This window comes from Podarcis pityusensis (genome assembly GCF_964106645.2).
Source record: "Podarcis pityusensis genome assembly, chromosome: 1".
NCBI classification, from domain to species: Eukaryota; Metazoa; Chordata; class Lepidosauria; order Squamata; family Lacertidae; genus Podarcis; species Podarcis pityusensis.
Genome location: NC_138028.1, coordinates 15,426,926 through 15,444,483, shown reverse-complemented (window position 1 = coordinate 15,444,483; position 17,558 = coordinate 15,426,926). Strand labels below are relative to the sequence as shown.

At 46.1% G+C, this 17,558-nt stretch overlaps 1 protein-coding gene across 2 annotated transcripts in view; it reads left to right on the top strand.

Moving 5' to 3' along the window:
• The window catches only part of RCOR1 (REST corepressor 1), a 143,919-nt gene that overhangs the window by 113,152 nt on the left and 13,209 nt on the right, over window positions 1-17,558 (top strand). The window contains exons 8-9 of one of the 2 annotated variants that reach the window (XM_080986562.1): window positions 13,088-13,285; window positions 17,026-17,103. In XM_080986562.1, the coding sequence (XP_080842688.1) occupies window positions 13,088-13,285; window positions 17,026-17,103 (276 nt within the window). Of the gene's footprint in view, window positions 1-13,072; window positions 13,286-17,025; window positions 17,104-17,558 lie in introns of both variants that reach the window. The other variant, XM_080986561.1, reaches the window with a different exon arrangement.

Here is a 17,558-nt window from a genome sequence, read left to right as displayed (position 1 = left end):
ATGTAGAATAAGCAATTACGTTAAAGCTGCAAAAGAATAGACAGCAAATCGATGGGGAGGCGTCCAGTTCACCCTTTCGCCGAGCTGCATTAAATATAAAATTTTAAAACATCTGAGTGAATAACAATGTTTTGATACCAAAATTCCCTGGAGGAGTTTGGAAGAGGGGAGATTATATATTCCTTCTCTTTAAATTGTAGCGCGGCAGCCTAAGACAGCTGTTTTTAAAAAATGCTTCCTTGGCCCAGTAAAACATCACTGCTCTTGGCAACCGGATGGCACAAAACGATCATCTTATTTGCTCGAACTGGAGCAGGGCTGGATGCTCTTGGGGGCAAACATCATTCTACAAACTCCAAGACTGCCACATCGTACGTGGCTGCTATCTTGATTAGTGCCAAAGGCACCTGTCAACAATACATTCAGCATTGAAGATGATGGGAATTAAATCATCAGCTGGAAGCCCATAGCTAAATTGTACGTTAGGAGTGCGTGTGGCAAACTAATCTACTGTTCAGAGGAAGCTCTGCAACTGGGAACTTGGCACCATTGCTTTAATCTGGATGCCATCTTTACTGTGTTCTTTCATTCAGCACCTTCTCACCCTGTTTTCAAACTTCATCTGCTTGTCATGAGGACCAGAGACATCTGTAAATTGGGGTTGCATTGGAGCAGGCAGTGGTCGGTGTCCACCACTGATGTTCTTGCTTTTATCTCAACCTCATAATGGCTTTGAGAGGCCAGCGTGATTACTAAATTGCTAAGACTAGTGTCTGTAAAGATGAATATCCGAGGCAATCCTTTGCCCACCCACAGTTGTACTGGTTGCATTTGAACTGTTTTTCTTGCACCATGAACGAAATTTGCTGACCTTATCTAATAGTTGCTCCATGCAGAGTTTTGTCTTGGTGCATGGTCACAACATGTGGGCCGTTGGATTCCTCCATGGTGCAATTGATAATAATTACCCCATGGTGGAAGTAACCAACCAGACAAATCCACTGTCAAGGAAACAATCCTCAACCTTCTACTACTAGAGGTCTCCCCGCTTAAAGAACAGTTCCTTAGTTGTAGTAAGGCAGATTAAACACTTCTTCACTGTGGAGACAGTAACAGCATGGATGACACTTAATCTGTGTTGCATACAACGATGTACTTCCTGCAGTCTGGTGCAGCTGCTGATAGATTATCCAATTTCCGCCATATTGTTTGTTCGTTTTGATTTATTTTTTAAAAACCAATCTTCCACCCAATTGGCAGCCCAGAGCAGCACGCAGTATAATTAAAACCCATCAACACAAACTGATTCACGACACCATTAATGTCTTAAAAACTCAACCTTCCAAAACTACAGTTGAACACGCATGAAGATTAGGTACCTGGGTAACTAGGTTCCCCAAAGGCTAGTTGAATAAATAAGCCTTTGGCTGGCACCTGAAGCCCAGCAATGAAAGGAACTGTTGTGCTTCCCCAAGGAGGGCGTTCTAAAGTCTGAGGGCCACCACTGAGAAGGCCACTTGAGCACCACCACAAGCAGAGCGCCTTGCAGTGGTTGCAACCCACGCTAGGCACACTGTTCTGTTAGGGGTGTGGGGGCTTGCAAGGGACATAACCATGCGAGCCATTATACCTGTGTGAGTGAAAGCTTGCACACATTACTGGGAGCAGCACGCAAGCAGCCAAAGGACAAAGGCGGCAACCACATTTTTGCGCATAACGTGCATTGCTGTGAGTCATGAAGCAATGTGCCAGTGTGGCATAATGCAGGGATGAGGAAGCTTCTTCTTGTCGGGTGGGGTGAGGAAGCTCATCTCAGCAGGAGGGGGAGCCATCCTGGCTTCCTCCCCAGCTGGACTCATCTCTGCCTCTTGGCCCCACTCCTTTCCAGCCTCTGCTTCTGCCTCCGAGTCCGGACTGCTCTCTGCCACAGACTCTCCCAGCTCACTAAATCCTGTTGCCTCTTCAGCTTACAACACCTCCTCCTCCCCAGTCTTCTCCTTCAGACCACTCATCGTCATCCCACCACGAATCCCCAGGCTCTCTGGCTTTTCCCCTTGGAGGTTCCCCAGCCGATGCCTCCCACCGCTCCTCTGCGTCCATGGCACATGGTTGGGAAAGACTCTGAGACATCAGGGAGCTGTATCTGATCTATGTCAGCAGTACTAAGCTAGACAAATAATTGACCTAACTTCCTTTGCCAGACTGGGCTTGGGGTTAGACCCAGGCTTAAATCCCCACTTTGTCGTGCAACTCGCTGGGTGACCTTGAATCAATTAATACCTCTCAGTATAACAGACCTCTGCTCAGGTGTGTTGTGAAGAGGAAAGTGGGTTGGGAGAACCGTTTTCACTTCCTGGAGCTCCTTGGAGGAAACGTAGACTATAAATATAATGTAATGCATAAATCAGCAGACCGTTGCATGGACTGTCTTTCAAATGCTGAATTCTGGAAGCACGTATGTTTCCCGTGCCCTTGTGTTCCTTTTTGACAGAACCCCTTTCATAATTTTTGCAATAATTTTTTTTTAATTCTTAAGTGACAGATGGATGAATTTATCCAATAACACCTAATGAAGTGCTGCTGGAGGGAGCTCCCACTTTGGGAGTTTACTGTGACATTGAGTGATAATTAAGCACAAATTTAATGCAGTTTAAATTCTGTTAAAATTGCCTGCCTGCCAAATCCCCAATCCAGGAAGCTTGAGGTGTGTATTGTGTTTCTGAGGTGATGAGCAGCTCTTTGATGTGAGTACCGCAAGTGCCGTCACAGGTCTTTGAACAAGCTCTTTCCACCCTACCCCTTCACAATATTCGCATTCGTAATCCAAATCTTTCAGACCAGGGTCAGGAACAACCTGACCCCAAAGCAGAGGTCCAGAAGACATAAACAAATTATGGGATAACCAGCCTCATATAACCAACATGCTTAAGTCTAATGAACGTATGAAGGGGTTAAAACCATAGAGTAAGCTGTCCAGCAGGCTTAGCTCTCTTTGGAAGAGACTAGGTAATCAAGGCATTGTTCTTCCCTGGTCTATCTGAGAAGCTCAGTGTATGAAGAGGCTAAGCTGGCTAAACTTAGCTGCATGGCTCCAACATGCCTCTCCTTAGTTCCTGTACCAATAATTTAGGAACTTTTACCACTGTAACTAACCAAGTTTTGCTGCCCGTGCAATTTTTCTGAATGCTGTATGAATCTGACCTTTGGAGAGTTTGTAAGTAAATCATTTTAAACTTACCAAAGGTGCTGTCTTTTTTCTATACTGGGGAAGGGGCAAATTTTAGATCTCATAAGGGCATATTTTAAAGGTCTGACAGCCTATATTTTCTGTGCTTTACTTTTCTGCATGTTTTGTTATCTTAAATCTTTGCTGGGGTTCTCTCACCAAAGACAACTTGTCCCAAACTTGGATTTTGGCATCCAGGGAATTCTTCTTTCTAAAAATGCCTATTTTTTCCCTTGAACCAACATTTGAAAGCACGCAAATTTCACTTGCCAATCTGACCTTGTAGGACTTTTTCTCTCCTGAAACCCTGGTCAGTGCAGGCAATGCTGGGCTCAATGAACCAATGGTGTGACTTATGTAAAAGCAGATGGGTGTGGTTTGCAAGACCAATAAAAATATCCCACTCTCGCTTTTATTTTTATTTTTTTAATTGGCATTGTTTTCTGGCACTACCAAGGCCACAACTGTCTCTTTGTCGGATGGATGTTTTAGGATCGGTGTATAATTAGCTAAAAGTTTTGAAATCCCTTTGACAGGCTTTGCTTATGACAAATGTTGGCTTTAGCTGTGCCTCACCCTCACCCTCACCCCCCAAAGCCTTTTATTGCCACTGGCTCCCCGCTGCAAAGCCAAGAACGGTGGATGTAGCCGTGCATGCTGAAAGTCAAAGTTAATTTGTGTCTGCTGTGCTTTCCAAAAGGAAACAGATGGCTGCAATGTTTGAGTTCAGGTCCCTTTTGCAGCCAAGCAGTGTGCGTTGGATTACACACCCTTGTTTATCACGCTGTAGTAGAGATAATCTCTGCCTTCATTCCCTCCCTTGTACTCACCTGGTCCCTCCAGAATTGCCAAAGCGCATCCAGTCGCTCTGCGGGCACAAGGACACGCTGCCTCTTAAGAATACATATGAGTATTGTGTGCTTGTGTGTGTGCGCGTGTGTGTGCATTCTTCAGGTCTGAGAAGGGAAACCAGGTGTTTGGCAGCAGACACTGTTCTTGGTGCCTCGGTCACTGCCCAGCAGCTGCAGTGCATTGTGGGGTACAATGAGAGTACTACTAGTCACAATGGCTGTGCGCTCTCTCTATTGCCATAGTCGTTGGCAGCTGTCTTGAGAGACAACGGAGTCCGCCTCCGGGGGTGAAGTCAAACCGCTGTTTTAGCAGCACTGAAGTGGTCTCCCTAGGATGCAAGCCTGGGCAGGGTGTATGGAGGTCCCGGGCTGCCCAGATAACAAGGCCCCCTCCTCAGCCTCGCTGATGTGGTCCAAAGGAAAGCAGAGAATTACGTTTGGCACTAGCTGGGCTCTGTCAAACAGGTCAAAACAGGAGTAGCAGGAAGGAGGCTTACAAGGCGCCATCCAACCGTCTTAGGGACTCCACTCCAGATTTGTGTAAGGTTTACTCCAGGGGTCAGCCAGGTTTACCGGCCATGGGCTGGATCACTCCCATGGAGATCGTCCGTGGGCCGGATTGACGCAGCACGACGCCTGAAATCGCTTCTGCACGTGCCCAGATGTTGAAAATTGCGCCTGCGCCGAAGCAAATTTCAGCATCTGCACATGCACAGATGAAATTTCTGGTATCTGCGCGTGTGCAGACGTGATTTCCGGCGCGCTCGGTGAGTCCCCGCACCACGCTGTACCATTTTAGCGCAGCGCATGGAGGATTCGCCAAGTGGGTGGCTCAGTTCAGGGGCAGCTTGTGGGCTGGTAAAACGGTCTTCGGGGGCCACATCTGGCCAATGGGCCACACGTCACCGACCCCTGGTTTACTCCTTAGCCTTTTCTTCTCCCGAAGATATCCCGCAAGGCAGTGGAGGTTTAGAACCAGAGTTTTCCTCTTCTGTATTTGTTTGCAGCAGGAGGGACTCTCTCGACTCTTCTCCCACCTGCTCCCTTTTCTCTGGCATCTCTCTCTTCCACAGACCCCCCTTACTCCCCCCCACCTTCAAATTTGCCCCCTCCACTACTGTTTTGACCTGTTTGACAGAGACCTGGTGAAGAACCATAGAAATTTAGAGTTGGAAGAGGACATCCCCCCCCCCCAAAGGTTCATCTGTCCCACCCCACCACCCCAGGGCAGGGCAGTAGTTTATTTGAGCGTTTATACTGCTTTCCTCATTCTCAGCGCTGCAGAGGACCACTGCAAAATTGGATAAGATATGGGGGCTTAGTTGTCCCATTTCTTCTCCTGGGATTAAATCCTAGAACATGCCTTTAAAATGGAGTCACTATTAAGGTCTGCTGCAGGGTGGGGAAACCCTTTCAGTCTGAGGAACAGATCTCTTATAGCTAACTTTCCAGGGACGGCATGCCAGGGTGGGTGGCATCAGAGGCAAAGGTGGGCAGATTATTAGATACCACTGTTACTTGAAAAATAAATGCACCAGCCTTGTAAAAGTGAGGGGGTTTTTTTTTGCCCCCCATCACATCATTTAGGCAAGCAGGAGGCACCATCATAGTTCAAGGACACATTCCAGCCAGGCCAAAGTAGTTGAGAATGGCACAGGGCAAACTCGGGGTGCAATGTGTCTTCGGAAGGATTCCAAGGGCCAGATGGAAACCTCTAGAGGGCCACAATCTGCCCACAGCCTCGAGATTCCCTATCCCTGGCCTTCTAGATTATTGAGCTGCAGGGCTCTTGGTGATGGATAATTGCATTGGTTCTACCTTGAATAGAGCAAAGATGGAAGTTGTCAGTCAGAACTGGCAGCACAGAGTTAATCAGCCTGCATATCTGTAGTCCCTCGGCTGATGCAATCCAAAATTATCCTGCGAGATTAATCTATGAGAGGACGTACATCTCTCCCCATTCTCCCTTCACTTGTCATATTTTTCTGGAAATGACATGGTCAGGTTTCTCTTCTCCCTCCTCCCCTCCCTCCCTATTTAATTAAAAACTGGATGAACTCAGAGTACGCCGCTTTATCATTTGGTTAAATGGTATTAAAAATTAATATGAGAGTGGAAGAAATTATATAAGGGTCCTCCGCACAATGTACGTGTCACAATTGGTTTTCTTAAAGCTTGTTAACAAAGTGAAATCTCTGCCCCTTTCCCCTCGTTGCTTGTGTATTCCTTTAATCCTTTGATCAGCAAATCCCATTGTTCCTTTTTTAAAAAAAATAAAATAAAGTCCCTGCTTCATCCTTCAGATGTTCTGTGGAGCAGTGAAAAAAAAATAAATATAATTTATTTCTTCTGCTACTGTAAACAGAAGCTCAGGCTGAATAGCGCTCTTATCCAGCCCTTGGGAGTCTCTTCAAGCCAAACCTTTTTACACCCTCCTCAAGTGCTTTTGCCTGACTAGAACCTGCCCTGGAAGACAACGATAATGCATTTTGTTTGCCTGCATGGAGAAGGAAAATAGGGATGCAGGTGGCGCTGTGGGTTAAACCACAGAGCCTAGGACTTGCTGATCAGAAGGTCGGCGGTTCGAATCCCCGCGAGGGGGTGAGCTCCCGTTGTTCAGTCCCAGCTCCTGCCCACCTAGCAGTTCGAAAGCACAAAAGTGCAAGTAGATAAATAGGTACCGCTCCGGCGGGAAGGTAAACGGCGTTTCCGTGCACTGCTCTGGTTCGCCAGAAGCGGCTTAGTCATGCTGGCCACATGACCCGGAAGCTGTACGCCGGCTCCCTCGACCAATAAAGCAAGATGAGCACCGCAACCCCAGAGTCGGTCACGACTGGACCTAATGGTCAGGGGTCCCTTTACCTTTATGGAGAATGGAAAAATGTAACGGTTGGGGTGTGGAAACCTCCTGACGTTTGCGTGGCTAGGTTGTGGCCTACAGTACCAAAATTAGAACCATCGTCCCGCCCACTTTTGCCTCTGGCCCCGCCCATCTGTGGCATGCGGCCCCTGGGAGGTCACCTAAGGTGGAATGTGGCCCTTGGTGGGAAAAGGTTCCACACACCCCACACACATTAAGGGATTGTTAGCTGCGCTGCGTGTTCCAAAAAGCTTACCCTAAAATGTGTCGATGGTGGTGTCTCTGCTAGGTGCCACTGCCCACAGATGTTGACTTGTGCTTGCCGGCCATTATTTGTTGTGGCCTATCTCTGTTCCCTTGAGCCGCCTGGCACACAGAGAGCGCTTGGGAAGACGGATGGGGTCACAGTGTCCCAAGTGCGCTGGAATGTGTGGAAGCAAAGGAGCAGGAAATGGCCTTCTCCCCAAACATAGTGCAAATCATCATCATCATCATGTTATTTGTAGGCCGCCTTTCCATAGCTAAAACCATGCTCAAGGCATCTAACAACAGTTATTTACATAATTGCAAACACAGCAACAACAACTTTATTATTTATATGCCACGCATCTGACTCAGTTTTCCCAGCCACTTTGGGTGGCTCCCAGCAGAATATTTACGCGGCCTTGTTTTCTGTCTCTAGTTCAGAAGTGAACAATCTGTGCCCATGGTTATCTGTGTGAAGAAGTATTTTTCAACTTTGAATGTAAATTGTAGGGTGTGCTCCTCCATCACAGTGTTTTGGGGGGGAGGGAGGGGCCTATTATTTTACTTTTATTAATTTGTTGAAGCAGCTGTATGCTGCAAAGGCACCGCTCGGGGTTGCTTGCATTTAAAACGGACAATTTCATTAAACAAAAAAACCTCATCAATATGAAACAATCAGCCAAGGAGACAAGATCAGCAGTAGAAACCAAGCCTAAGAACATTAGCTCCCCGCATATGAACAAAAGCCTGCCGGAACAAAGGAATCATTAATAGCTGACGAACAACTGCGAGGGAGGGGGGCTGAGATCCAGAGGCACACAAACTGCAGAGGCCCCCCCCTCCAATTGCTTCTCTGTCAGCATCTCTGAATTACCCCACACTAACACCCCCTTCCTTTCCTTGTTAGTGATCACGAAACTTGGGTCGTGGTGCCCAGACTGCCATAACCATCATTTAAAGCCAGCCAAAGTTTGCTTTCAAAGCAGAGATTGAAAATCAAGATTAAAAACTGGTTTCAATCTCTGGCTTGCAAGCCAAGGGTGACTAGAGGGAACAATTGCTGCACATTGTGGTAAAAACATAGTTATGACTACGCAGAAAAAGAGGAGGGGGGAGGAAGGGGAACAGAGGCAGAGATGTAAACCAAGCTATGGGATGCTCTTGGTTTGAACCACGAGGTAACAAAAACACGTAAAATATAATGTGCTGCTATTCTGGTGCATGTGACTGTTGCCCTCTGTGATAGCTATTTCACTCAGCTCTGGCTAATGCAGATCACAGCTGTCAGCCTACAGAGACTCCTCCCTATCTGAGGAGGCACCAGCCATCATAGGTGCTTAGCTGCCTGACCATTGGAGCATCTAGTTCAGTATTGTCTACACTGACTGGTAGCAGCTCTCCAAGATAACCTGGAGATGAGACCTGACACTCAACCCCTTTGCTGCAGCCCATCCTTAGAACAAGGTGTGTTGCCTGCTCAGGGAAGGTTTATTCCAGGGGTCGGCAAGGTTTACCTCACCTGGGCCGGTTCACTCCAGCAGAGATCCCTCCGTGGGTCGGATCGTGCGCCTGATTTCTGGTGTCTGCATCTGTGGGTGGCTCGGTTCAGGGGCGGCTCGTGGGCTGGTTAAATGACCCCCGTGGGCTGCTTGTGGCCCATGCTTAGGTTGCCGACCCCTGGTTTAGTCCCTCAGACTAGGAGAGAGCAGCACGACTACTTCATACCTAAAGGTAAAGGGGGACCTCTGACCTTAGGTCCAGTCGCGAACGACTCTGGGGTTGTGGCGCTCATCTCGCTTTATTGGCCGAGGGAGCCGGCGTACAGCTTCCGGGTCATGTGGCCAGCATGACTAAGCCGCTTCTGGCGAACCAGAGCAGCGCACGGAAACGCCGGAGCGGTACCTATTTATCTACTTGCACTTTGACGTGCTTTTGAACTGCTAGGTGGGCAGGAGCTGGGACCGAACAATGGGAGCTCACCCTGTCACGGGGATTCGAACTGCCGACCTTCCGATCAGCAAGCCGTAGGCTTTGTGGTTTAGACCACAGCGCCACCCGCATCCCTTACTTCATACCTAGCAGTCTTCAAAGAAGGAAAGGAAGAAGTAACGGTGGTAGCACAAATATTTTAGAAGACCCTTTCACATTCTGCTGTGTATACTTCCTTATCCGTAAGAAACTGGGAGAGAAGCAAAACAATGAGTTTTTTAGAGAGAGAAATCTGTACTGGAGCTGCAAGCAAATCCAAGTGCTTTGAAACGCAAAACAATATCCCAGATTCATGTTTTGAAAATGCATTCTTTCTGTTGCCTACCTTGTCCCCAGAAGACCTTTTATTTTCTTTTGCAGGGCAGATTCCATACCAATGCAAAAATCCTTATCTTAGTGCTTTGCGGTACTGCATATAAAAATGAATGAGCTTTAAGGATTAGTCTGCAATCATCTGACCCCTCATGTTTTGTCTTAAATTAGTTTCTGCTTCTTCCCCTCTGGCTGACACACAGGAAATTACATCTCAAACTTAAACTTTACTCTTCTCTCTCTCTCTCTCTCTCTCTCTCTCTCTCTCTCCCACCCACTCACTCAACAAGCTAGGTCTTCTTTTATTTCTGGCAAAGAATTAAAGTGACATATTGGTGGCCTAGCTTTGGAAAGAGTGGCGTGGAAATCGTTGTGTAGCTTTGAGTGACACACTTGGAAAGTGCTGAGGGGAGCGGGGACAGGATTATTTTCCTCCAGCTGGTAAAACCAGTAGCAACCTTCTATAAGGGTATTTATTTTACAAATGCCTTTGGGGCTGAACCCTCACAAGGCAGCTTCCAACAAAGCAAAGACTCAGCCCAGGCAATCTGCCGGAGATGAGTTGCTGTCCTCATTAGGCCTGACGCTCCTTGTGTGGATCCTGTTTTTGCTAATAAAGAGTGAACTCCAACTTGCTAGTGTGATTTGCTGTCAGTGAGGGAAGGAGGGGAAAACAGATCACCTGGCCCTAATGGAAGAACTGACTGAGCACTACCTGGGATACAAGCCAATATTAAATGCATAACACAACATCCATGCAATAACAAAAATTTAAACAGTTGTATAAATTACAGTTCATAATAATGAACAATACAATGCATGATAACAGGTAATACATGATACATACTGAACATAATGAATACATACTAGGAAGCCGTGTCAAGCTAATCACAACTTTGTCCCAGCAATAAATTCCAACTCAGCCCCTGTAAAGTAGTCTCATAACTTGTTATTACCCACTTACCTTGCTTGCAACTGTAAAATACAATGCATATCCTTTTTTTTAATTGCAAATTTATTAAAGAAAGAAAAAAAAGAAAATGCACACAAGGGGGTGTGTGGAACCAAACAACAACAACAGAACAAAACCCAAATCATCTATTCACATTCACAATAACACTCAGCATCTATGCATCCATCTTAATTTACACATACAGATCAATATATGCCATCCAAATGTCCAAGGGCATTAAGGTCTTCAGATCATTACATAATAGATGGTATTTATTCCTCCAGGCTTAAGTGTAAGTCACTTAGTCACCATAAGGACTCACAGATTCCATTTTTGTTGTCCTGTTGTTAGTCCCCATACGACAGGGGAATAATTTAAAAGTACACGAACACCCACAAATATGAAGGATTTTTCCAATACAGGATTAATACAGACAGCAACTTCAGCGCAAAACTAAGTATTTTGCTGCACCGGCCCACATTATATGCCTCAACGAGGCATTTCTTGCATTGCACTTTCAGCCTATATCTGAGCTTGACAGCAATTTCTTGTAGAGATTTTATGGAATCCAGCTTACCTGAAACCCCCAATTTTTAAATCAGAAGAAACATTCTGTCTAGATTCCAAAGCAATCTTCCATTGTTCGGGTCGTATTGTACATTCTAATTCCCTGTTCCACTCTTCCCTAAATAATGCAAATACAACTTCTTCCTGGAAAATACGAGATGCCTTAGCATATCTACATGCTATTGTTAATGATGCCAGCCTCGTTCTGACAGATGCAGTGCAAGCATGGTTAACAGCACTGGGGTCACCATCGTATGTATGTCAAGCAGGCCCAGAGTTCCAATTTGTTACCCATAAGAACCATGTCAGCCTTCGTGGTGGCTGCAGTAGTGCTGTGATGGTGGTTCCTCCCAGGGAGTCCACATTTTCCCCACCATGCTGGGGGCTGGTCTGCTAATCCCAAACAATTTGCAAGGCAAGATTGTCCATACATCTGAACCGCTCTCTGCCATAGCATCTTCCTGCTCACCAAACCCTGTTACCTCTTCAGCTTCCGACACCTCCTCCTCCCCGTCTTCTCCTTCTGACCACTCATTGTTGTCCTACCACCAGTCCCCTGGCTCCGAGTCTTCTTCCCCTAGGGGTTCCACGGCCGGTTCTTCTTAACACTCCTCTCCACCCAGCCAGTCTATAACTTCAGGGCATAAAAATACAGCGGACTCTCGGGTTGCGAACGTGATTCATGAGGGAAGCACATTCACAACCCACAGAATTCGCACCCGCAGCGGTGCGTCTGTGCACACGCGGGTCGTGATTCGGCGCTAATGCACAAAGTGTGATTTAGCACTTCTGCGCATGTGCAAGCGCCAAAACCCAGAAGTAACCTGTTCCGGTACTTCGGGGTTCGGCACAGTGCGCAACCCAAAATCGCACAACCCGAACCATCTGTAACCCGAGGTATGACTGTACAACATAAAAAACACAAAACACATAATAAAGTTGAGCAATCCTCCCTCCCACAACACATTTAAGGATATCAGATGTTAATCAGCCCAGTGTTTTGCCTGGCACCTAAATGTATGCAGTGAAGGCACCAGGCGAACTTCCCTGGGGAGAGCATTCCACAAATGGGGAGCCACCCCAGAGAAGACCCGTTTTCGTATCACCACACAAAGAAGGGCCTCGGAGGATGATCTCAGGGTCTAGGTTGGTTCATAGGGAGAGAGACAGTCCTTGAGGTATTGACTAGATGGGTCATTTTGGTCGGACTTGGTATAAGGGAACTTCCGATGTTTCTAGCCTCTCCCATTACACATATGGGGCTATCACATGGAGTCACTGGTGTGTACAAGCTGGTCCCTGCATGTGGGGCCAGTTAGGGCTGGGTGATATATCTATACATCTTCCACAACCGGTTTGAAGTTCATATCGTGATACTGGTTTCATAATTTTTAACCTGGCAATATATCGCGAATCACGATGTGTTTGTGTGCTCGCTATGTGAAAATCACAATGTAAGAAAAACTGCAAAGCCAGTCAATGCCTCCACATAGCTCCATCCTTATTTGAGACATTGTGGGACACGGGTGGCACTGTGGTCTAAACCACTGAGCCTCTTGGGCTTGCCGATCAGAAGGTTGGGGGTTCGAATCCCCATGATCCTCCTGGCAACCTAGCAGTTCGAAAGCACGCCAAAAAGTGCAAGTAGATAAATAGGTACCACTCCGGCAGAAAGGTAAACTGTGTTTCCATGCGCTGCTCTGGTTTCGGTGTTCTGTTGTGCCAGAAGCGGCTTAGTCATGCTGGCCACATGACCTGGAAAAACTGTCTACGGACAAACGCCGGCTCCCTTGGCGTGAAAGCGAGATGAGCACCGCAACCCCAGAGTCGTCTGTGACTGGACTTAACTGTCAGGGGTCCTTTGCCTTTCTTTTTTATTCTGCGATGGTGGTATATCACAAAGTTGAAAACCAGATATCACCCAGCCCTAGCGCCAGTAATGTGGCAGCTGCACTCCTTGCAATGATCAGCCACCACAATCAGACAAATTACAGGTTCGTAGGCCTCTTAAACAGTTGTATGTGTGGATTATGGTTTGAAGTGAATTATCCCGGCTTAACGTATGGCAGATTTCTACTTTGCAGGTTCCCCTGGTGGAAACAGTTCCTCAGGTGAAGAAGGAAAAGCACAGTACCCAGGCAGCTAAGAACAGAGCCAAGAGGAAACCTCCCAAAGGAATGTTCCTTTCTCAAGAAGATGTGGAGGCAGTCTCCGCCAACGCGACAGCTGCTACCACCTTGCTGAGGCAACTGGATATGGAATTGGTCTCCATCAAACGGCAGGTACGAGCGCTTTCCCTGCAACAAATCAAGGCTTATTTTTAATCATCCCATACATATTTTAAGAAAGGAGCTGCCATCGGTCTCAATTTTGTGCCTCCCCGGAGGATTCAGAGCTCGGACGAGATGTTTTGCATCGGGATGAGACTTGATTAACAAGCTGTCAGCTGAGCAGCATGTTTCAGAATGGAATTATTTCATCTTGGCTTTCTATTTACAGTGCAGCAAGGTACAATGTGCGGTTTGCCAGCTTCCTGTCTCTTCCCCCAAGATGCTACTATAGACTTCTATAAATCACAGTTTCTGTACTCTTTTTTGTACTCTGGACGGAGGTTTTTTTTTAATGTTTTTTCGTTTGGAGAACATTTTTGTACCGGCCAACTATTTTTTTTAAAAAAAACTTCTTCTTTTTTTGCGTACTTGGTGACTTGATTTCCTTCCCAACTTCAGCTTTTACTCATATAGCAATCTTCCATACTCTCAAATCCAGGAAAACAACTAGGATAGCACTTGTTTTTCCTGCCCATACCATTCCTATACAATAGATATTTCTCTACTCCCCCCCCAAAAAACCCCTCCAAATTACAGCTAATCTGAACTGTGTGACAGATTTGGCCTAGTTGATGCCGTACTGCAAATCTTCAAGGTTCCTGTGTTAAAACGGCTTTCTTCCAATTTTAAGAAAGAAAATTGTTTTAATATAACTGATATAACCCAGTAGCTCAGTTGGTTGGATCATGGTGCTGAGAATGCCAAGGTTGTAGGTTCACTTCCCTGCATTGCATGGGGTTGGGCCAGATGATCGAACTCGTATGATTCCATGATTTTATGATCGCAACCCTTGGGCAACTCGCTCCCCAAATATGCTTTGTCTTAAAAGGATTGTTCTGTTCTTTCAAGTGCCACATATATTCACCCCACGTATTTAAAGCACTATGATTCCATTTTGAACAGTCATGGCTTCTTCCCCCAACGAATTTTGGGAGCTGTAGTTTGTGGTGCTGGGAGTTACTAGGAGATTCCCCTATTTGCCCCCTATAGTTCACAGAGTGGCTTCACAATCAAGTCCCTCTTCACAGGGAACTCAGGGAACTGTAGCTCTGGGAGAGGAGTAGGGGTCTCCCAGCAGCTGTCAGCACCCTTGACAAACTACAACTCCCAAGATTCTTTGGGGGAAGACGTTGAGTGTATGAAGTAGTATGGTACCACTTTATGGTGTGAATGTGGCCCAGGCCGCCTCTAATGGCTGGTGTGAACTGTTGCCGAGGGAGATGTAAGCTCCTCCCAGACTTTTCCTAGTATGTACTGATTGGTCCATGGTGCAGAATTCCAATTGCCTTTCTCCCAATCAGTGCAGTAGAAGAGGCTGTGTGTTGATTGGTTGCGCTCATTATTAACTGAGCAACATTCATATTTTTTAAAAGGCAGGTTTCTCTCACTTTCTAAATTAAAAATAATAATAATGCAGAAGCATGTTTCTTCATATAGACACTTGTAGCCTTGTTCCCTTTTCTCTTGAACCAATGATCAATTGTCCGATTTGGATGATTAATGCCTGTTGCACCACTCTTAATTACTGATAATAAAAATTTAGGGGCTATACTTTGGCCAAGCATCCAGTTACAGCATAATAGAAATTAGAGGTCAGAGCATCAAATATTTTATGCCCTTTATGAATATGAACAAAAGCTTCAATCCTATCCGTGAGTAAATACACTTGAACCTGTGAGTAAACATGCACAGAATTGCACTGGAAGTTAATGCAACCTTTTTTGTTTGGCCGCATTCTACATTTGCTTATACCAATCACTTAATGGCGCTTTGGTTCCATGCGCAGATAAGTGGGATAAACCCCTCACCCCAAACAAATAGAAATCAAGTAAAGCAAATACTTCCTTTTCCTAATTAATTTTACTACGTTTATATCTTGCATTACACCGGGCTTTTATTTTCCCTGCACTGGCTACAGCTATAAAAGGGTTGAAGTAAGAAAAATGAACCCTGGTGTTTAATGGAATCTCTTGAAAAGCTGAACAAAATATTTATAGGCTCCGCATGGATTATGAATGCCTCATGAAGGACTGAGAAATGAAGGATGGGAGTTGAAAACTTGGCAGGTGCGGCCTTGCCAACACTGAACCCACCAAAGGGAGAAATGGCACCCCGCTGACTTCACTTTTGCTCTCTCTGACGCCTTTGTAGAATAATAATAATAATAATAATAATAATAATAATAATAATAGTAATAATAAATTTTATTTATACCCCACCCTCCCTGGCCAGAGCCGGGCTCAGGGCAGCTAACACCAGTAAAATTACAATAAAAACATAATGGGGGGGGACCCAATTTAAAATACAGGTTAAAATGCAATTTAAAATGCAGCCTCATTTTAAAAGTAGCCCATAGATCAAAACCATGAGGGGAGGGAAACAGAAGGGTCAGACTGAGTCCAAACCAAAGGCCAGGTGGAACAGCTTTGTCTTGCAGGCCCTGCGGAAAGATGTCAAGTCCCGCAGGGCCCTAGTCTCTTGTGACAGAGCGTTCCATCAAGTCGGGGCCAGTACTGAAAAGGCCCTGGCCCTGGTAGAGACCAATCTAACCACCTTGCGACTTGGGACCTCCAAAATGTTGTCATTTGTGGACCTTAAGGTCCTCCGCGGGGCATACCAGGAGAGGCGGTCCCATGCTGATGCTTTTGTTGGGACTCCCAACTCCCTTCATTCCTAGCTATTGAACAAGTTGCCTAGAGGGGATGGGAACTGGGAATCCAACAGTATCTGGAGAGCCACAGGTTCCCCACCCCGAATTAAGAGGAGCATGGCAGCCAGTGAACCTGTCATCCCACTCCATGCCTCTCCTGTTCAGCAAAATGCACAGAGGTGCCGTGCCACAGATTTAAGAGCATAAGAAGAGCATTGCTGATGGGTCAGACATAGGGATTTCCCTCTCCTATAGTTGCTTCCCAGCAGCTGAATTGCTAGATTCTTTGGGGTGGTAGGTGGATGGATGGATGGGGTGAAGCAAAAGGGAGGCCTGGGTGTTTCTGTATGATTTCCTTCTGGTATCTGATTCCAGGATCTCTTTAATGTTTCCCTACAGTATACTGAAAGCGACAGTCTCAGTAGGGCTCCAAGGCAGGGCTTCTATGTTCTATAATCTGGTGGTGGTTGTTGTTTTTAGTTTTTAAAAAACCAAGTTGTTTTCTCTTGCTGTGTGTTGTTGGGGTTTTTTAAGGGCGGGATAGGTAAGTACTCTCTGCTTTTAAATGTCAGCATTAAACTGTTACCAGCTGCCTCTCGGCGTAAAAGGTCTTTGAGGGCAAACGCTCTCTGTAATTCAAAGGCCAGGCGTACTTTCCCAGTTATTTCCTACTGGCCTGCAAACCGTCTCCGAGATCCTCTTGACCTGCGCCTCTGAAACTTAACAATTCCCTTAGATTTTGTGCGTGTGTAAAGAAGCCCTGGAAAAGGGTATTTTCTTTTAGATCTTGTGCAGGCTTGCCTCTTAAATTAGTTAAAAGTTCTCATTTCTTCCCTGGAGTCCTTTGGCTCTGAAGCGAAGCTGCAGTCCTCAAAACAGCACTGACCCGGGGGGGGGGAGGTAGGAAGTTTTAGAGAAAGGAGAAAGCGTTTCAGAAAATTGCAGATCAGAGCTTGGCAGGGGCTTCTCCACCCCACCCCACCTGAAGGAAGTGATGTTTTATTCTGTTATCTCTATTGACAGACGAAGCTTTTCTTTTCAGATTCAGAATATCAAGCAAACAAACAGCGCTCTGAAAGAGAAACTTGAAGGAGGAGTCGAACAATATCGGCTGCCAGAGGTAACTTTATGCCCTAGTGGAATTTGAACCAAAGGAGGGGGGTGGGTGAGATGTGCTGAAAGTCTGTTGGTTTCATGCGCGCTAACTGGTGATAAATTCATATGAGTTCTCATTTTGATGTGTCTTTACCAAATTCACACTTCCTGAACCAGCAGGCAGATTGAAACAAAGGTTTCCTTTCAAATTCACCTCCAAACTTTGGAATGCAAGTCAGCAGCAACAAAAACAAAAATGCATACAAATATTATATCTATATTAGAGGAAATTGCCACACTCATCTTGGCTCTGGTCTTGCCTACCCCCGCCCCGCAGGCTAACAGGAGAGAATGCAGGGCTTCCATAGGGGGAAAAAAAAAAGGTTCTGCACCTTTTTAGCAATGCAGGAATCAGCCTTGGGTCTCACATGCTCTCCCTTCTCACTCCTCCCCCCGGTGCAGCCATGCAGAAGAGATTAG